General features: G+C 35.8%; 1 protein-coding gene across 2 annotated transcripts in view; it reads left to right on the forward strand.

The window, feature by feature from the left end:
• The window catches only part of HTR2C (5-hydroxytryptamine receptor 2C), a 324,015-nt gene that overhangs the window by 132,784 nt on the left and 168,750 nt on the right, over positions 1-22,481 (forward strand). For both annotated transcript variants that reach the window (XM_004064736.5, XM_004064738.4), the window contains exons 3-4: positions 8,056-8,169; positions 12,491-12,804. In XM_004064736.5, the coding sequence (XP_004064784.1) occupies positions 8,135-8,169; positions 12,491-12,804 (349 nt within the window). In that variant the 5' untranslated portion in view covers positions 8,056-8,134. The remainder of the gene's footprint in view (positions 1-8,055; positions 8,170-12,490; positions 12,805-22,481) is intronic.

The following is a 22,481-nucleotide window of genomic DNA, read 5'->3' on the forward strand; positions in this document are numbered from 1 at the left end:
TGGCTAATTTTTAAAGGAATATAATATTTTGAGTAACAGTAATGGAATTCATCCATAGCTAAAAATGTGGCTAATAAAGTGCTTCATGAGATGATTATTATATCAGCTTGTTTTGTTATACTCTATTGGAGCACAGCATATTTCACTCTATCTTTGAACCTTTAAAAATTATACTAATATTTGGATACATAAAAATAAATATTGAAGATCAGTTTAATGCTTTTAGCATAAGGAAAAAGGAAAAAGTTTGATACTTATTGAGGGCTAAGAAGCAGGATGGGACCTTTTGGTTTCCCTTACCATTTTTTCTGTCACTTATTTTCAGACCTCCCAGAGAAAGAGATGTCTGTGTTGTCTGGTAAAATTTATGGGACAGTATTGGCCTGACTAATGGTCAGGGTGATATAGCTCTCTCTCTCTCACACAGAATATTTTGAGTTCCTAGATACTGGAAGGCGACATTTTATGTATTACTGTAGTAAGGGGATGATTTGGAGATTGATTTTTGTGTAGGTAGCACTGATAGAATTGATAAATGAGAGCTAAGGGATGAAGAAGGGAGAAAATATTAACTATGTATCTTGAGTGACAAGGATAGTGCTATTAAATGAGATGGAAAACATAGGGAGATGTGATTTCTTCTGGTTAAATTTTACTTCCAAATTTCTAGAAGGAGCTAGAAGCACACTAAAGGAAGCTTATCAAGACAGATTTTCATGATCATATTTCTTTTAAATATTTGTAAACTAGACAAAACAGATGATCTTTCAGTGTTACTCCATGTTCTCAAGCTATTCAATCATCTGTCTTTCTCACCCTGTCTCTCATATTCACACACATACCCCTAAATTATTCTCATTGATAGCCCAGTGCATGTGAATTTAACAGTGTCATGATCTTGACTCTTAAATAGCTTTGTAATATCAGAAAAGAATACAGTTAGATGTTTGGTGTGGGTAGAGAGTATAATCAAAATCCTAAATAGAAAATGCAGGAGAGAGGTTCTTAGTAAATTTCCATCCAGTTTACTTTTGGCCAACACTTTAACATACCAAATATAGTTAGTGCTAAATGATGAATAATCCACTGTGTAAATATTTGTTTGGGTTTGATGCAGCAAATAACTCTTTAAAAAATAACCTACAGAAATAAAAGTTACTCACTCTGAAATTCTTTGAAAAGTTGTTTGATTTCTATGTTTTCTGCCTAGTACTTTAGAAGATGTATTGTTACTTCTTAATCCACAAAATAAACTAAAGATTTTTGTTTCAATCATCCAGTGCAACTAACCTTTAGTTTGTAATTTTCAGTATTATACCATGTGCTCTTTCTGTAATATATCATCTATTGGCTACTAACTGATCAGTACTAGAGTGGTTGCTATATTTAATATAGTAAATGTAATCAATTCATTTATTTAGTATAAACCTGTTGCTGCCCTCTGGAGAATGTTGTTGGTTAATGCAAAAGTATAAAGAGAACTATGTAATTGCAGGTTTCTTCACTTTGAAGCAATCAAAACTAGAAATGTATAAAATGTATTCAGTTTATAGAATGCCTAAAATTTGCTTTGGTTTTCCATGTTGCTATAAGATGAAACCTTTTTATTTTAGATATGCTATTAAATTATTAGACCACATGTTTTCTCCCAATGGTTTGCAAACTAAGAAGAATATATTCTTTTTATTTATTTATTTATTATTATTATTATACTTTAAGTTTTAGGGTACATGTGCACAATGTGCAGGTTAGTTACATATGTATACATGTGCCATGCTGGTGCGCAGCACCCACTAACTCGTCATCTAGCATTAGGTGTATCTCCCAGTGCTATCCCTCCCCCCTCCCCCCACCCCACAACAGTCCCCAGAGTGTGATGTTCCCCTTCCTGTGTCCATGTGTGTTCTCACTGTTCAATTCCCACCTATGAGTGAGAATATGCGGTGTTTGGTTTTGTGTTCTTGCGATAGTTTACTGAGAATGATGATTTCCAATTTCATCCATGTCCCTACAAAGGACATGAACTCATCATTTTTTATGGCTGCATAGTATTCCATGGTGTATATGTGCCACATTTTCTTAATCCAGTCTATCATTATTGGACGTTTGGGTTGGTTCCAAGTCCTTGCTATTGTGAATAATGCTGCAATAAACATACGTGTGCATGTGTCTTTATAGCAGCATGATTTATAGTCCTTTGGGTATATACCCAGTAATGGGATGGCTGGGTCAAATGGTATTTCTAGTTCTAGATCCCTGAGGAATCGCCACACTGACTTCCACAATGGTTGAACTAGTTTACAGTCCCACCAACAGTGTAAAAGTGTTCCTATTTCTCCACATCCTCTCCAGCACCTGTTGTTTCCTGACTTTTTAATGATTGCCATTCTAACTGGTGTGAGATGGTATCTCATTGTGGTTTTCATTTGCATTTCTCTGATGGCCAGTGATGGTGAACATTTTTTCATGTGTTTTTTGGCTGTATAAATGTCTTCTTTTGAGAAGTGTCTGTTCATGTCCTTTGCCCACTTTTTGATGGGGTTGTTTGTTTGTTTCTTGTAAATTTGATTGAGTTCATTGTAGATTCTGGATATTAGCCCTTTGTCAGATGAGTAGGTTGTGAAAATTTTCTCCCATTTTGTAGGTTGCCTGTTCACTCTGATGGTAGTTTCTTTTGCTGTGCAGAAGCTCTTTAGTTTAATTAAATCCCATTTGTCAATTTTGTCTTTTGTTGCCATTGCTTTTGGTGTTTTAGACATGAAGTCCTTGCCCATGCCTGTGTCCTGAATGGTAATGCCGAGGTTTTCTTCTAGGGTTTTTATGGTTTTAGGTCTAACCTTTAAGTCTTTAATCCATCTTGAATTGATTTTTGTGTAAGGTGTAAGGAAGGGATCCAGTTTCAGCTTTTTACATATGGCTAGCCAGTTTTCCCAGCACCATTTATTAAATAGGGAATTCTTTCCCCATTGCTTGTTTTTCTCAGGTGTGTCAAAGATCAGATAGTTGTAGATATGTGGTGTTATTTCTGAGGGCTCTGTTCTGTTCCATTGATCTATATCTCTGTTTTGGTACCAGTACCATGCTGTTTTGGTTACTGTAGCCTTGTAGTATAGTTTGAAGTCAGGTAGTGCGATGCCTCCAGCTTTGTTCTTTTGGCTTAGGATTGAATTGGCGATGCGGGCTCTTTTTTGGTTCCATATGAACTTTAAAGTAGTTCTTTCCAATTCTGTGAAGAAAGGCATTGGTAGCTTGATGGGGATGGCATTGAATCTGTAAATTACCTTGGGCAGTATGGCCATTTTCACGATATTGATTCTTTCTACCCATGAGCATGGAATGTTCTTCCATTTGTTTGTATCCTCTTTTATTTCCTTGAGCAGTGGTTTGTAGTTCTCCTTGAAGAGGTCCTTCACATCCCTTGTAAGTTGGATTCCTAGGTATTTTATTCTCTTTGAAGCAATTGTGAATGGGAGTTCACTCATGATTTGGCTCTCTGTTTGTCTGTTGTTGGTGTATAAGAATGCTTGTGATTTTTGTACATTGATTTTGTATCCTGAGACTTTGCTGAAGTTGCTTATCAGCTTAAGGAGATTTTTGGCTGAGACAATGGGGTTTTCTAGATAAACAATCATGTCATCTGCAAACAGGGACAATTTGACTTCCTTTTTTCCTAATTGAATACCCTTTATTTCCTTCTCCTGCCTGATTGCCCTGGCCAGCACTTCCAACACTATGTTGAATAGGAGTGGTGAGAGAGGGCATCCCTGTGTTGTGCCAGTTTTCAAAGGGAATGCTTCCAGTTTTTGCCCATTCAGTATGATATTGGCTGTGGGTTTGTCATAGATAGCTCTTATTATTTTGAGATATGTCCCATCAGTACCTTATTTATTGCGAGTTTTTAGCATGAAGGTTGTTGAATTTTGTCAAAGGCCTTTTCTGCATCTATTGAGATAATCATGTGGGTTTTGTCTTTGGCTCTGTTTATATGCTGGATTACATTTATTGATTTGCGTATATTGAACCAGCCTTGCATCCCAGGGATGAAGCCCACTTGATCATGGTGGATAAGCTTTTTGATGTGCTGCTGGATTCGTTTTGCCAGTATTTTATTGAGGATTTTTGCATCAATGTTCATCAAGGATATTGGTTTAAATTCTCCTTTTTGGTTGTGTCTCTGCCCGGCTTTGGTATCAGGATGATGCTGGTCTCGTAAAATGAGTTAGGGAGGATTCCCTCTTTTTCTATTGATTGGAATAGTTTCAGAATGAATGGTACCAGTTCCTCCTTGTACCTCTGGTAGAATTCAGCTGTGAATCCATCTGGTCCTGGACTCTTTTTGCTTGGTAAACTATTGATTATTGCCACAATTTCAGATGCTGTTATTGGTCTATTCAGAGATTCAACTTCTTCCTGGTTTAGTCTTGGGAGGGTGTATGTGTTGAGGAATTTATCCATTTCTTCTAGATTTTGTAGTTTATTTGCATAGAGGTGTTTGTAGTATTCTCTGATGGTAGTTTGTATTTCTGTAGGATCAGTGGTGATATCCCCTTTATCATTTTTTATTGCATCTATTTGATTCTTCTCTCTTTTTTTCTTTATTAGTCTTGCTAGTGGTCTATCAATTTTGTTGATCCTTTCAAAAAACCAGCTCCTGGATTCGTTAATTTTTTGAAGGGTTTTTTGTGTCTCTATTTCCTTCAGTTCTGCTCTGATTTTAGTTATTTCTTGCCCTCTGCTAGCTTTTGAATGTGTTTGCTCTTGCTTTTCTAGTTCTTTTAATTGTGATGTTACGGTGTCAAGTTTGCATCTTTCCTGCTTTCTCTTGTGGGCATTTAGTGCTATAAATTTCCCTCTACACACTGCTTTGAATGCGTCCCAGAGGTTCTGGTATGTTGTGTCTTTGCTCTCATTGGTTTCAAAGAACATCTTTATTTCTGCCTTCATTTCCTTATGTACCCAGTAGTCATTCAGGAGCAGGTTGTTCAGTTTCCATGTAGCTGAGTGGTTTTGAGTGAGATTCTTAATCCTGAGTTCTAGTTTGATTGCACTGTGGTCTGAGAGATAGTTTGTTATAATTTCTGTTCTTTTACATTTGCTGAGGAGAGCTTTAGTTCCAAGTATGTGGTCAATTTTGGAATAGGTGTGGTGTGGTGCTGAAAAAAATGTATATTCTGTTGATTTGGGGTGGAGAGTTCTGTAGATGTCTATTAGGTCCACTTGTTGCAGAGCTGAGTTCAATTCCTGGGTATCCTTGTTGACTTTCTGTCTTGTTGATCTGTCTAATGTTGACAGTGGGGTGTTAAAGTCTCCCATTATTATTGTGTGGGAGTCTAAGTCTCTTTGTAGGTCACTCAGGACTTGCTTTATGAATCTGGTTGCTCCTGTATTGGGTGCATATATATTTAGGATAGTTAGCTCTTCTTGTTGAATTGATCCCTTTACCATTATGTAATGGCCTTGTTTGTCTCTTTTGATCTTTGTTGGTTTAAAGTCTGTTTTATCAGAGACTAGGATTGCAACCCCTGCCTTTTTTTGTTTTCCATTTGCTTGGTAGATCTTCCTCCATCCTTTTATTTTGAGCCTATGTGTGTCTCTGCACGTGAGATGGGTTTCCTGAATACAACACACTGATGGGTCTTGACTCTTTATCCAATTTGCCAGTCTGTGTCTTTTAATTGGAGGATTTAGTCCATTTATATTTAAAGTTAATATTGTTATGTGTGAATTTGATCCTGTCATTATGATGTTAGCTAGTTATTTTGCTCGATAGTTGATGCAGTTTCTTCTTAGTCTCGATGGTCTTTACATTTTGGCATGATTTTGCAACGGCTGGTACCAGTTGTTCCTTTCCTTGTTTAGCCCTTCCTTCCGGAGCTCTTTTAGGGCAGGCCTGGTGGTGACAAAGTCTCTCAGCATTTGCTTGTCTGTAAAGTATTTTATTTCTCCTTCACTTATGAAGCTTAGTTTGGCTGGATATGAAATTCTGGGTTGAAAATTCTTTTCTTTAAGAATGTTGAATATTGGTCCCCATTCTCTTCTGGCTTGTAGGGTTTCTGCCGAGAGATCCGCTGTTAGTCTGATGGGCTTCCCTTTGCGGGTAACCTGACCTTTCTCTCTGGCTGCCCTTAACATTTTTTCCTTCATTTTAACTTTGGTGAATCTGACAATTATGTGTCTTGGAGTTGCTCTTCTCGAGGAGTATCTTTGTGGTGTTCTCTGTATTTCCTGAATCTGAATGTTGGCCTGCCTTGCTAGATTGGGGAAGTTCTCCTCGATAATATCCTGCAGAGTGTTTTCCAACTTGGTTCCATTCTCCCTGTCACTTTCAGGTACACCAATCAGAGGTAGTTTTGGTCTTTTCACATAGTCCCATATTTCTTGGAGGCTTTGTTTGTTTCTTTTTATTCTTTTTTCTCTAAACTTCCCTTCCTGCTTCATTTCATTCATTTCATCTTCCATCGCTGATACCCTTTCTTCCAGTTGATCACATCAGCTCCTGAGGCTTCTGCATTCTTCACGTGGTTCTTGAGCCTTGGTTTTCAGCTCCATCAGCTCTTTTAAGGACTTCTCTGTATTGGTTATTCTAGTTATACATTCTTCTAAATTTTTTTCAAAGTTTTCAACTTCTTTGCCTTTGGTTTGAATTTCCTCCCGTAGCTCAGAGTAATTTGATCGTCTGGAGCCTTCTTCTCTCAGCTCGTCAAAGTCATTCTCCGTCCAGCTTTGTTCCATTGCTGGTGAGGAACTGCGTTCCTTTGGAGGAGGAGAGGTGCTCTGCTTTTTAGAGTTTCCAGTTTTTCTGCTCTGTTTTTTCCCCATCTTTGTGGTTTTATCTACTTTTGGTCTTTGATGATGGTGATGTACAGACGGGTTTTTGGTGTGGATGTCCTTTCTGTCTGTTAGTTTTCCTTCTAATAGACAGGACCCTCAGCTGCAGGTCTGTTGGAGTACCCGGCCGTGTGAGGTGTCAGTCTGCCCCTGCTGGGGGGTGCCTCCCAGTTAGGCTGCCCAGGGGTCTGGGGTCAGGAACCCACCTGAGGAGGCAGTCTGCCCGTTCTCAGATCTCCAGCTGCGTACTGGGAGAACCACTGCTCTCTTCAAAGCTGTCAGACAGGGACATTTAAGTCTGCAGAAGTTACTGCTGTCTTTTTGTTTGTCTGTGCCCTGCCCCCAGAGGTGGAGCCTACAGAGCCTCCTTGAGCTGTGGTGCCTACAGGCAGGCAGGCCTCCTCGAGCTGTGGTGGGCTCCACCCAGTTCGAGCTTCCTGGCTGCTTTGTTTACCTAAGCAAGCCTGGGCAATGGTGGGCGCCCCTCCCCCAGCCTGGCTGCCGCCTTGCAGTTTGATCTCAGACTGCTGTGCTAGCAATCAGCCAGACTCCGTGGGCGTAGGACCCTCTGAGCCAGGTGCAGGATATAATCTCCTGGTGCGCCGTTTTTTAAACCTGTCGGAAAAGTGCAGTATTTGGGTGGGAGTGACCTGATTTTCCAGGTGCCGTCTGTCACCCCTTTCTTTGACTAGGAAAAGGAACTCCCTGACCCCTTGCACTTCCCGAGTGAGGCAATGCCTCGCCCTACTTCGGCTCGCGCACCCACTGACCTGCACCCACTGTCTGGCACTCCCTAGTGAGATGAACCCAGTACCTCAGATGGAAATGCAGAAATCACCCTTCTTCTGCGTCACTCACGCTGGGAGCTGTAGACCGGAGCTGTTCCTCTTTGGTCATTTTGAGAAGTTTTTGAAGAATATATTCTTAATTTCTTTTTCAAAACATTGATTTGAAGCCATGTCTACTCCAAGAGGGGGAAATTTGATATAAACCATGTATAAATAAAACATGTACAGAAAATTTTTAAAAACTGCGATGATAAATAATTGAAAAATCTGCTCTCTCTGCCATATTTTATCACTTACACAGTATAACATGCTTACCTGTTTGCTGAATTAATAACTGTTTCTTATCACCGTTAAGTGCATTTAAGTTTATTTAATTGGTTACCATGCAAGTTATTTGGATGTTTAACTAATTTTGTCTTTCTTCTTTTTCTCTCCCCAGAAAGGATGATATGATGAACCTAACCTGTTAATTTCCTCTTCTCAATTTTAAACTTTGGTTGCTTAAGACTGAAGCAATCATGGTGAACCTGAGGAATGCGGTGCATTCATTCCTGTAAGGATGTTACTACTTATTATTTTAGTAAAAAGATAACTTTGCTTGGTAGCTTGCTCAACATGTTAAAAAATGCTTCTATATGATCAGCTATATTTGCCTAAATCTGCATAAATGGCTTGCTTCCCAAAAGACTAATATTATGGGTGTTTCCTATTCAAAAATAATTAATGGGAAAAAAATAATTTGGACTCTAATTAAGCACTCGAGCTCATGTACTTAAACAAGTAATATGGTGATAATGCCCTAAATTCAAATAATCTCAGTGTTCATGTCTACTTTTTCCATGGGTAAAACTTAGAAAGGAAAAATTTCTTTCCTTTTCCTTCTTGCATGAACTGAACAGTTAAGAGAATGAAATGCCTCTGGTTTTGTGAAGAATAGTTGAGGTAGGAAAAGAAAAGGTTGGAAGTTAGGGGGTAGGGCTTGGTGATGTAGCTGGATGGGAAAAACCAATGTCATCCTCAGAAGTCTTGATGCAGTGACCCAGTTGCAGCCAATAATATACAACATAAAGGGTGTAGGTAAAGATACAGGAGATTCAAATAATAAGCAATTCTAAATTTGATCTAATCCAGGTATACCTTCTTTTTACATAGAAAAATGTTTGAGCGGTTTCTTCCAAACCTGCTTTTTGAGGAACGAAGCATAGAAAAAAGTGATCCAAAGCTATGTAAACTCTGATTGGTATAGTTGAGAAACCCCAAATCTCTTTGCTCCTAGGTAGTCTCCTTTAGGATTCTTGTAAAAGAGCTCACCCAGGAAAAAGTTTACAGTGTGGTGGAGATATAAAGTTCAGCAACATTGGATCCTCTGCAGTGTGCATCACTGTGGCCCATCTTGACTGTCATTGTTGTGATGATAGTTTCAAGTACGGAAGAGTCCAAGAGAACTAGAGCAGACAACTGGGAAAGAAAAGAGTGAAGGACAGTAATAAAGAAGGGAAAAGAAGAGTTGGGTATGGGAAAATGAAAGGACAAGTGTTCCTACTCCATGAGCCTGTGCCAACTTAGTATATAGCCATTGGCCCATATACCAAAGTGTAGGACTGCCATAAAGGGCACCAAATTATTCTGCTATGAAATTAATTAAAGAATTCATATACAATTGTTTTAAATTCTTTTGAGAGAAACAAGGAAGAATTCCTGTCTTCTAACAATGTCCTAGGTCATAGAAAAACTCAGTATATTTTAAATATATTCGACTTTTTAAATTAAATTATCATTTTGTTTATATACTAAGAATGTAAAGTTATGTTTTCATTAAAACTTTAGTAGCAATGAGTAAATTATATGCATTTCAGAGAGAAATTATGACTTTTGTGTACATATTTTATGAGATTCCTATGAGCTTAAAAACAATTAGGATAAACTTTAAGAGCAAGACCTAAATTACTCCTCTTTTGTAAAAGGACTTTATAATTTCACTGAGCATGTTAAGTATTAAAAATTAGATTTAATTATAATACAGCCAATTCTTCATTACAAAACTGAAGAATAAAGGATTAAACTTTAATAAAAATCATAAAATCTTGTCTATAAGTAGTGCTCAGTAAAAATTTATTAAACTGAATTTAATCGAAACCAGGAAAGTGAAGTAAATACTTTATCAAGATTTATCCTAACACCATTACCTTATTTTGTAATTCACAACAGATATGTTTACATCTGACAAGACTCCTTCCTTCAATAATTCAGTATTTGTCTCACAGATTCTTTAATTAAAAAAAAAATTTCTGACCAGTAGGGATAGGCTAGATAACTACTTGAAACAGTCCAAACTCAGATACTCAAATTATAAAATTCATAATTTGACATAATTTTCTTCGTGTATATTTTTGTTATGTATAATTTGTCCTGTACTCCTCTACCATTTTTAGAGACATATGAAGGAATTTCGATGTTTTCACAATTTACTTAGAACATTTGAGGCAGACTGCATATTCCCCTAGGACCTTATTCTATAGGTTTAAGGATAAATGTATTTGTCATTCTGCAATCAACAACTGAAGACGCAGTTTAGTATTTGAGATAAATTGTTGTGGGACTACTTGAGATGATCATCAGCTAATTTAAAACAGAACATTGTTTTTTAAAATGCCAGCAGGACAAGTTTTTTATCAGCTAGGCCAGAAAGGACTCTGGAAAATGTACTGGATTTAAGATTACTTTTTTGAGTCCAGTTCTTCACACATAGACATCGTCTCAAAATAAAATCGAGACTTAAATTATCCTGGCAAATTTTGAAATACATGAGTTGGGATATAGCAAACATAAAATACTTTTGTTTAACTACAAAGCAGACAGAAGGTACCTCCAGCATTTACTGAGGGCCTCTTATGACACAGGTATTAAAGTTTGACATATATCATTTAATTTTCACAACAACCATATGATGGAGATTGTTCTTGTACAGATGAAGTTGATGTTCTGATAGGTTAAGTGACTGCTCAAAAATTACTGAAGTCAGATAGCCAGGACATTGGCCACATGCCACATTCAATAAATACAGTGACAGAGTAATCAAAGCTGAGAGCGAATAACTTGCTTCTGTTTATTTGGTCCTTTATTTCACTAATTTTTACTCATATTAATCACAGATTAATTATGATATAGATTTTGGAATCCTGTATTATTTTTGCCTATTTTTTATGTTTTGGGAAAATAATACATTTGGAAGAATTTACTGATTACTTCTCATCATTTGGTAAGAATTACGATTTCTCTGATAATGGTAGTCAGCAATGAGTCCATTAAATCACACATATATTATCCCTGCCTGGAGATACTATCTTCAGTTCAAAGAACAAGTGACTAGGATAATGACATAAAAATACATAATATGGAGAACACATAGACTCTGAATGTTATGTCATGTGTTCCATCTCCCTAATTTCAGAAAGAATCATCCTTCAACTATCTTGCATAGAAAATTATGTAGCATATATTGTGCGACCAGAGGCAATTTTCTCCTCTATAAATAATATCAAGGTTGAACAACCACTACATATAGGAAATGTATCCTCATGTTGCTGTTTAACATTAATTAAATAACTATTACTACATGTGGAATAAACATAAATCAGTCATTCACAGGTAATATTTCTTAGTTTTAAGCAGGAAATATTGAACATGCTTCGCTCTCTTGTCTATTTTACGAAGGAAAAAATGTGTAGCTTTATTAGACATTTTAGGAGCTTACACTTTGAGAGAATACTTATGTACATAACTCGAATAAATCTCAAGTCGCCATAGGGGGATATTAATTTAGAATGTGCAAATGACAACCACATCCAGCTCTGGCAATAGCCTGCCACCTGGCCTGAAATTCCTACTGGTAGAATCTACCAAAGGACCATTATGAGAAATGTACATTTCTAATGTACTTAAATGACTTAAGATATTTAGTTCCAGTGCATGAAAAGTAACAAATCCATAGGCATTAATCATCACCACAAATCATTATCTAGCCTAGAACAAGGCCCACAAAATATAAGACAAGACAGAAATGTGGAGAGTGGCAGGTAGAAGGAAAGTTTATAGCACAAAATGTTAAGAAACAATTGAACCAGCATAATGGCACTTTGCAAATGTGAGAAGGTAGAAAAACTTCTGAAAAGAAATGAAAGGGTATTCTTGTCAAAACCCACTGTACCTCTTCCAGATGCTTGCCAGAATTTGGTCTGATGGCAACTTAATTCCTTCTTAGCCTTGGATCAATAGAATGCAACTTCCAGTTTCCTTGTTAGGGTCATAGATGCTTTAAGAAAATCCCCCTTCATTCTGTTATCAGCTGTCTCAGAACATATCTAAAGGAATCAGTATTTTAAAAATATAAAGAATAGACTATTACAGCAAATCAAGCAGTACTGTGGTTTCAGATCGCAGTAAAAGTTTAAAACATAGACTTTGAAATCATTGGGACCTGAGTATGGACCCTGGCCCCGCCACTTACTGGCTGTTTAGGCTTGAAAAAGTTACTTACCCTTTCTGAACTTTACTCAGTCTTCTCATCTACATGATGGATATAAATTAGAACTGACATCATGAGGTTGTTTAATAAGATCAAATGAGATTATATATATATGTTTCAGCAAACTAAGTGCCTAACTCATAATAATCACTCAATAAAAGCTGGTGATTTTTGGAGAGAAAGAAGAAATACTGAGATTAATTAAGAGAGTAGAAATAATGATGATGACAATGATGCTGATGATGATAATGATGACAATGATCCATGAAGAAGCAGTTGTTTTGCATGAGCAACATATTGTGTATAAGTAATATAATATGTACCTGATTTTTTTTTTCTTAATTTTCAGCGTGCACCTAATTGGCCTATTGGTTTGGCAATGTGATATTTCTGTGAGCCCAGTAGCAGCTATAGTAACTGACATTTTCAATACCTCCGATGGTGGACGCTTCAAATTCCCAGACGGGGTACAAAACTGGCCAGCACTTTCAATCGTCGTCATAATAATCATGACAATAGGTGGCAACATCCTTGTGATCATGGCAGTAAGCATGGAAAAGAAACTGCACAATGCCACCAATTACTTCTTAATGTCCCTAGCCATTGCTGATATGCTAGTGGGACTACTTGTCATGCCCCTGTCTCTCCTGGCAATCCTTTATGGTAAGTACAATTTTATTCACTTTTCAATCTCGTATAATGTCCTAAATTTGTGTCATAGTAAACACTCATAAAGTTAATTATTTTACTTGTAACATTTGGAAAAAGAAAAAAGCAAATCGTGTGACGGAAGGAGTTGGATGTATGTATCATATTTATCAAACAAATCAGTAACAGTCTTCCAAAAGCAAAACATACATTTTATATATATTAAAATCATACATAGATGCTCTCTTGCTTAGTGTCTTTGTAAACAATGAATGAACAGTTAGTTGCCTTACAATGTACTGAATGAGACAGTAACAGAAACATCTTTCAACCCCTGTGTTCTGGGCAGTACACATACCTACTACCATCTCTGATACAAAGAAGGAAAAACCGGCTCATCCTCTTTAATAAATATATTTTAAGAAATCCTTTTTAAAGCTGCCAAACTAAGTGGTTGACACAAAACAGGCACTCAATGATAGCTATTCTTCTTGTTCATGGAGTCTATAATTTGTGTTATTACAAAGAGACAAGAGATAGCAAAATTAATTACTAAGTATATAAGTGTAAGTTCATATCATCACTTTAAAAATTCAGGCATTGAAAGTTTCAATATATTGATTTTAAAGAGGTTTTTAATTTTTCTTTTGATTTTCTTCCATCCCTTCATTCTGTTCATTTTAACCTAAGGTTTTGTTTCTAGCTAATATTTATGATGAACAATCAAATAGTTTATACAACTCTACAAAGTATCTTTACTAGGAAGTTGGAGAGCCCAGTTTGAATTTAATTGCTAATATGCTTATCTCACAAAGGAGTAAAATAGACTTCCAGTTGCCTGGAGTGTATAATGGAATTAGACTAGAAGAAATAATATTGAAAGTGTATCTAGTTGTCGAATCCTAAAAGAAAATAAATGCATCTAGAAAATAATCTCTCATGTAATGTAAAAATTAAGTAGCCTGTTCTATACCTATGGCAACAGTAGATTATCTTAATAGGCATTTTATAAAGTGTTCTCAGAATATATGATTTTCTTATTCTTCATCGAGTTTCAATGATGCGTTAGCCTTAAAGCACCAGTATTTTATCCGCTCAGTGGGCATTTTACCACTCTATTGCTCCAAAATTAAGAAAAGATTACTGGAATGAAGTGAAACTATGATTTAGAAGGTATACTGTGTTCTGTGGTGTCTGTTTCGCCAGCTTCTCCCTTTAAAAAAATGTGAGTGGCCAAATAATGATATTAGCATAAATCCAAGTCTCTTAACATATCTATTCCCCTGCCCAAATAAACAAAGAACAATATAAAAAACAAATAAAACTGCACAATACCACCATTAAGTGTGGAGAACATTCAAATTTCAAATTACCTGTAAGTAGGAAAACAAATGCGAAATAACATTGAACTACCTATTAGACTTCTACCCCATGCTGTTGCGTAGAAGAAGAGTAGTCCAGGAAAGACAGCATGAAATAAACTAGAGGAAAGCTATTAGGAAGCCTAAGATTGCTCTAAAACCACCACAGGTGGCCGGGCGCGGTTACTCACGCCTGTAATCCTAGCACTTTGGGAGGCCCAGGCTGGTGGATCACTTGAGGTCAGGAGCTTGAAACCAGCCTGGCCAACAGGGTGAAACCCAGTCTCTGCTGAAAATACAAAAAAATTAGCCGGGCGTGGTGGTGGGCGCCTGTAATCCCAACTACTCGGGAGGCTGAGGCAGGAGAATTGCTTGAACCTGGGAGGCAGAGGTTGCAGCAACTCGACATCACACCACTGCACTCTAGCTTGGGTGACAGAGCAATACTCCATAAAAAAATTAAAAAAAAAAAATCACCACAAGCAAGTAAGTCTACCCCAAATATGAAAATACTGAAAAGTTTCTCTAGAAGGTCAGCCTTCAGATAAGGTACTGAAAAGTATGCATAAGACTCAAGAAAGCAGCCTTGGAAAATTAACTCTTTGGAGGTGGAAAAAGGTAAAAAAGGAAGCAAGAGGTGACTTGAAAAAAAAAGCAGAGTGAAAGGAAAAAGAAGCAAGAGGGGGAAATTTATCATCTTACAGTACAGAAAATGTCAAAATATTAGGACCCATCACCCCTCCCTCTACTGTCTCCCACTGTCCCCCAAAGGCCCTCCAGTAAAGAAACCATACTTTGATACACAAAGAAAAGAGGATGCTCTTGAGCTTGGAATTTTGGAAGCTACCCACAAACTGTCAGTCATGTTCATAGAAATTCTGAGATGCGACCAATCTTCATCTATACCAAGCTACTATAGAAAAAAATCAGAATATGAGAATAGAAAGAAGGCATTTGATGAACATTCCCTCCAATAAAGAATGATCAAGCAGAAGAATATGCTAGCAAAACACTTCAAAAAAAATCTGCAAACAAGCATGTTAAGGTATTAAAAAATGTACTTTGAAGTAGTAATCTAATAACTAAGAATAGAAATGGTCAAAAAAATAGGACAACATGAAGGAAAATTAACTGAATTCAGGACAAATAAAATAGAAGAAAAATACATCATATCAGGAATGAACATAAAAAGCACCCAACGAAGAATTGATTCATATGAAACTTAATAAGGAGTATAGAAGAAAAACAGATTACCAAAGAGAATGAAGGTGAGACGAAGAAAGAAGTAAAATATGTTAGAGTGTGGTTGAAATAGAATATCAGCAAAAATGATTAAATGTATGTATCAGAACCCTTGAAAAGGAACAAATAGGAAAACAGAATTAATATTTAAAACTATAATCCAATAATGTCTTCCAGATATGAAAGAGAGTCTGACTCTACATATTGATAGGTTCAACCCAGTGCTAGAAAATTGACCTGAAACAATGAACTCTGAGATAAATCTGAGACACTGGATTTTTCAATATAAAGAAAAAATCCTCAGGGTTTCCAAAGCAAAAAGAGGGAAAAATTTACAAGAGCAAGAGCGTTAGACTGCCTTACATGTAAAAAAAAAAAAAAAAAAAAAAAAAAAGACAAAACAAAGCAATAGTGAAACAATACTATCAAAACACAATCATTTATAGGACATTCTTTGAAAGACAAATCTATACAGACAGAAAACAGATCAATAGTTTCAATGGCTGAAAGTGGGAAGATGACTTCAAAAAGGCATTTATTTTGTTATTATGAAACTGTTCTATATCTTGATTGTGGTGATGGTTATACAAATATATATATATATAAATTTGAAGAGCTATAAATTCTAGTATACAGTTTTAAAAAGGTGAATTTTACTCTATATAATAGATGCCATAAATTTAAAAATATTTTTAAATACACAAAATGGTTTGGAAATATGATTCTATGTCTAGACAAGTTGTCCATTAAGGCTATAAAAAGTTTAAGTCTTTTAAAATTCAGGGAATTATGTACCACAAGCCCTTTTAAAAAATAAAATAGTGGAGGTCAGGTGTGGTGGCTCATGCCTTTAATCTCAGCACTTTGGGAGGCCGAGGCGGGTGGATCACTTGTGGTCAAGAGTTTGAGACCAGCCTGGCCAACCGGATTTCTTTAGTAGAGACCCAGTATCTACTAAAAATACAAAAAAATTATCTGGGTATGGTGCTGCCTGCCCGTAATCTCAGTTCCTTGGGAGACTGAGGCAGGAGAATTGCTTGAACCCAGGAGGCGGAGGTTGTAGTTAGCCAAGATTGAGCCACTGCAATCCAGCTTGGGCGACAGAGGGAGATTCCATCTCAAATAAAATAAAATAGAATAAAATAAAATTACAAAATAAAGCAAAATAAAATAGTGGATGGGATTCATCTAACAAAGGGATGACTGGGAAAGTTTCATCAAAAAGACTGATGATAATAAACATTTAATATATTTAACTTTAGAGCTAAAATAAAAGAAATGGTATTTTAAGAGCAGAAAAATACCATGTCATATAATATATATTATGTTTTATCTGTTCTAACAATCTGGAAAGAGTGCAACCAAAAATTAGGAAGAGAAAGAGGAAGGGGAAGAGGAGAGTAGAATCATTTCGTTGATTCTTCTATAAACGAATGATAAGAATTAAATTATAACCATAAAAAACTGGCAAATCAGAAAGTAATAGAATTAATAAGAAAACATGGGTCTAGGGTCATTAAGCATGTTATAAATATAAAGTTAACCACTAGAACAAAAATACACACCTTCTTAAACACCAAAGGAAATGTAATTAGTAGAAGAGCCAAAATCAGTCAAATAGAGGAAGAAATAGAAGAAAATAAGGCTGGACGCGGTGGCTCACGCCTGTAATCAGCACTTTGGGAGGCCGAGGTGGGCAGATCACGAGGTCAGGAGATCCAGACCATCCTGGTTAACATGGTGAAACACCGTCTCTACTAAAAATACAAAAAAAATAGCCAGGTGTGGTGGTGGGCACCTGTGGTCCCAGCTACTTGGGAGGTTGAGGCAGGAGAACGGTGTGAACCTGGGAGGCGGAGCTTGCAGTGAGCCGAGATCGCGCCACTGCACTCCAGCCTGGGCGACAGAGCGAGACTCTATTTCAAAAAAAAAAAGAGAAAAGAAAACATAATGCACTTAACATTATATGATGATATAATATGACAGAGTTAAAATCAAACATATCAGTAAGTAATAATCATAAACTCGAATGAAGAAGCTATCACTCTATTAAACATAAAAGATTTTTAATTAGGCATATGAAGAAAGACCCAAGTATATTCCATATACAAAAGTAACCCTTACAACCCAGGGATTAGTAAGCGCTAAAAATAAAGGGGTAGGTGAAAGTATACCAAGCAAATGGTAACAATAAAGCAGAAATTGCGATCTTGATATCTGACAAAAGAAATTTGAAGTAAAAAAATGGTAAGACTAAAAAAGAAAGATGCTTATTAATGATAAAAGAAAGCCACAATTAAAAACAAAGAAATGGCAGTTAAGAATATCTCTGCATCCAATAACACAGAAATGACTTTTATAAAGGAAAATCTAAAAACGGTGGAAGAATACATTTATGGGTGCATTCTAATATGGGAGATTTTAATATACTGTACTCAGTACAAGAAAGACTGGACCAAAAACAAAGAATATATATCTTATGAATGTATATTGAACTTTACACTCTTATCGTAGAAAGTATAGCTTCTTAAGTGCACATGAAGTACGCAAAATTTAATCATATATTAGGTCACAAGAAAAGGTTAAAGTAGAAATTTTATAAAAAGTTCTTTTTGATAACAATGTAATAATACTAGAAAGTACTAACAACAAAAGCTTTAATATCATCTTGGAACCATACATTTTAAACAGCTCTTGGGTGAAAAGAAGAATGCAAACAGAAATTACCAAATTTATTTTAAAATATGATAGCATAAACACTGCTTTATCAAAATCTATAGGATACACATAAAGGAGTGAACAGAGACACATTCACAATTCCAATTACATTTATTAGTAAAAAACCAAAGTATATGAATAAATTTCCATTAAATAATCTTGAAAAAGGACCAAAAAAGAGAACAAAAGAAAGCACAAAGCAGAAAAAAAATAATAATAAAGATAAGAGCAGTAATTGACTGGGTAGAGAACAGTAGAGAATAAAAGGACAGTATACCTAATCAAGAAATTAAACTCCTGGCTTTTTTTTTTCTTTTCTTTTCTTTTCTTTTTTTTTGAGATGGGGTCTCGCTCTGTCACCCAGGCTGGAGTGCAGTGGTAGGATCTCGGCTCACTGCAACTTTCGCCTCCTGGGTTTGAGTGATTCTCCCACCTCAGCCTCCTGCGTAGCTGGGATTACACGCGTGCACCGCCACACCCGGCTAATTTTTTATGTTTTTGGTAGAGACGGGGTTTCACCATGTTGGCCAGGCCACTCCTGACCTCAAGTGATCCGCCCGCCTCAGTCTCCCAAAGTGCTGTGATTACAGGCTTGAGCCAGCGCGCCAGGGCACTCCTGACTTTTTAAAAGATTTTCACAAAATAGAAAATTGCTAGCTAGTTTTAACAAGGAAAAAGGAATAGAGCATAAATATATCAAATATAATATGAGAGGGCATATAATCATAGAAAAAAATAAATTTTGTAAATCAAAAGATTACCTTGTAGATTTACATGCAAATCAATGGAAAACATAAAAAATAGATAATTTATCAGAGGAATCCAGGTTAACAAAATTGACCCCATGAGATATAAAAGGAAACAGACCAATTTCAGTAGAAGAAATAGTTATCAAGGAAACTTGCACAAAAATCCCACCGGACTCAAATAGTTTCACTGGGCTCTTCTAGTTATAATGCTTCAAAAATTGTTTCAGAGCATTGAAAACAAAGTGGAACTTCCTAAGGTTTATATGAAGTGAGAATAACTTTGATACATAAACCAGGTAAAGACAGTATGAAGAAAGGATGCTATAGACCAATGTCACTTATGACTATTAATGCAAAAATACTTTATAAAATCTTAGCACACAGAATCCAATGTCATGTGAATTGAAAAAACTCAAAGTTGTAGAAGCAGAGAGTAGAACAGTGTCTTCCAGAGGCTGGGGTGATATGGGGTGGGGAAGGGAAATAGGAATTGTTGTCAAAGAGTACAGTTTCAGTTAGACATGGTGAATAAATTCTGGAGGTCTATTATTGTACAGTATAATGACAATGGTTAATAATATTGTATCGCATGCTTGAAATTGTTAACAGTAGGTCCTAAATGTTCCAGTCTCAAAAAAATGTATGTTAGGTGGTGGATATGTTAATTAGCTTGATCTAATCATTTCACAACGCATAGATATGTCAAAATATCACAATATACACCATAAATGTATACTAATTTTAATTGTCAATTATAACTTAAGAAAACTGAAATAAAAAAGAATCCAACTCCACATTAAAAAATAATACACCACGACCAACTGGGTGGTCACACTCTTATTACTATTCTAGTAACATTGTGTTACTAGTAACACAGGAACAGAAAACCAAACACCACATGTTCTCACTCATAAGTGGGAGTTGAACAATGAGAACACATGGACACAGGGAGGGGAACATCACACACCAGGGCCTGTTGGGGCATAGAGGGGGCAATGGGAGGGAGAGCATTAAGACAAAACCCAATGCATGCAGGGCTTAAAACCTGGATGACGGGTTGATGGGTGCAGGAAACCACCACAGGACATGTATACCTATGTAACAAACCTGCACATTCTTCGCATGTATCCCAGAACTTAAAGTATAAAATATATGTATATATACATACACCATGACCAACTGGGTGGTCACACTATTATTCTAGTAACACTATGTTGGCTCAATATAGGGAAATATTTTCATAAAATATATTAACGTATGACATTAACATTATTACTAATAAGCACATATTAAAAATTAAAGCTAAAATGTAATGAATATTGATAATTATAATATTAATACATTATTATATTTATAACATTAACATAAAAATATTAATTTAAAAGTATATGATTTATCTCTAAAGATACTGAGTGAATAAACATTTGCCAAAATTTATAGCTTTTTTGATAAAAATCCCTCAAGAATATAGAAATTGATATTACTTTTTTACTGTGATAAAATATAAATAACTTTGTCAGACAGCTGGCATCTTAGTTCATAGGAAAACAATAAAAGCACTTGTCCTAAGATCAGGAAAAATATGAGCATGCCTTATGTTTCCATTTCCACTTAACATTTTGCTGTAGATATTAGTCAATGCAGTTAGATAAGATAAATTAATTAGAGTTATAAAAACTGAACAAGTAAAACCATCTCTTTTTCCAGTGTATCTCAAACTTCATAAGAAAATCAGGATAAAACTATTAAAAAATAAGATATTCAGTGAGACAGCAGGATGTAACATTAGCATGGAAAGGTCTATAGAATTAATATACCCAAATAACCAATGGAGAAACCTCCATTTTAAATAGCAAGGAAAAGAGAATACATTAAGGAGAAAATATGCAAAATCTATTGTTAGGAAAAATTAAAAACACCCCTAAAAGACAAATGATTGATATCACTGGCATAACAACAATAATAATAATAACAATAATACATGGCAAAACACCAAAAGCAAACTTCAAAAACAAACTCATAGAAAATAGTTGCAAAATATATTGCAAAGGGCTAATATCTCTAATACATAAACAATTCTTTATAACTGAAGTAGAAATCCAGCTCTCAATAGAAGAAATGAACTAAAGATGTGAGTAGGCAATTTGTGATTTTTTAAATATATTTTATAGGCCAGGTGCGGCAGCTCACACCTATAATCCCAGCACTTTGGGAGGCTGAGGCAGGTGGATCACTTGAGCCCAGGAGTTTGAGAACAGTCTGGGCAACATAGTGAAACCCCAGTCTCTCCAACAACAACAACAAAATTAGCCAAGGGTGGTGGTGGGCACCCGTAGTCTCAGCTACTTGGGAGGCTGAGATGGGAGGATGGCTTGAGCCCTGGAGGCTGAGGCTACAGTAAGCCATTTTCATGCCACTACACTCCAGCCTGGGTGACAGCCAAACCCTCTCTCTCTCTCTCAAAAATATATATTTTAAATATATATATAAACATGTGTGAATATTTGAATTATATATATACACATTTATATATATATATGGTCCTTAAATACATGAAAATATGTTTAATCTCAATCATTAGAAGGAAAATGCAAAATAAATGACACCACGATACCATTTTTTAACCTATCAGATTGGCAAAATATGACAAGCTTGAATTGCACTGTGGCAAGGCTATGGGGACATCAGCACTCTCGTATATTGCTGGTGGGAATGTCAATTGCTACAAACCATTTTGGAGGAAAATCTGACAACACTGAAAAAAACTACATAAGTAATTATGTTTTAACTCAGAAAACTAACATCTAAAGTGTTCACTGGATGATAAACGTGTGATAATAGCAACATATATATGTGTGAGATTATTCATATAAGCATTATTTGTAATTGCAAAATATTCTAAACAATCTAAGTTCTATATATAGAGAGATTAATTAAATATATTACAGACTATCCACAAAATGGGATTTATTTTTTAAAATAAGGAATTTCTTTATTACCTGATATGGATTATAAACAGAATCCAAATAACTTAATTCTATTTGAAATTAATAACATAACCACACTGAAGTACAAAAAAATCTAACCCAAATAACTTTAATACACAATATTCGTACAATATACATTCTGTCTAAATAAACTCTAAATAGTAGGTTTGCTTTTTATTGGTGTTATGCAATAGTGATTGTATAACACCACCAATATTGTTAGTGTACTCTGAGATTGTATAAGTGTGTAGGTATACCAAAGACAATAGAAGCCAGATTTCTCACTGTTGCATAAGGTAGTTAAAAATTCGAAAGGGGGAAGGAAATAATGAACTCTACATCATTGGACTAATATTCATGATATCCGTGTAAATTCATAGTGGTAGTAGATGATAGTTAGCTAGCTAGCTAGCTAGAGAGATAACATAATATTTATATGTATACTTTGAATTATGTCCTAGTCTGTCCACTAAGAGGGCCTAGCAGCAGTGTCACATGCGTAGCAATGAGCGAAAACAGAAACAGAAACTCCTTGGGGAAATAGTCAATTTCAGGAATGGGGCAGAAAAATTACAACATGAGATTGGGAGGGCCGGGCATGGTGGCTCATGCTTGTAATCCCAGCACTTTGGGAG

Source organism: Gorilla gorilla, chromosome X (assembly GCF_029281585.2).
Source record: "Gorilla gorilla gorilla isolate KB3781 chromosome X, NHGRI_mGorGor1-v2.1_pri, whole genome shotgun sequence".
NCBI classification, from domain to species: Eukaryota; Metazoa; Chordata; class Mammalia; order Primates; family Hominidae; genus Gorilla; species Gorilla gorilla.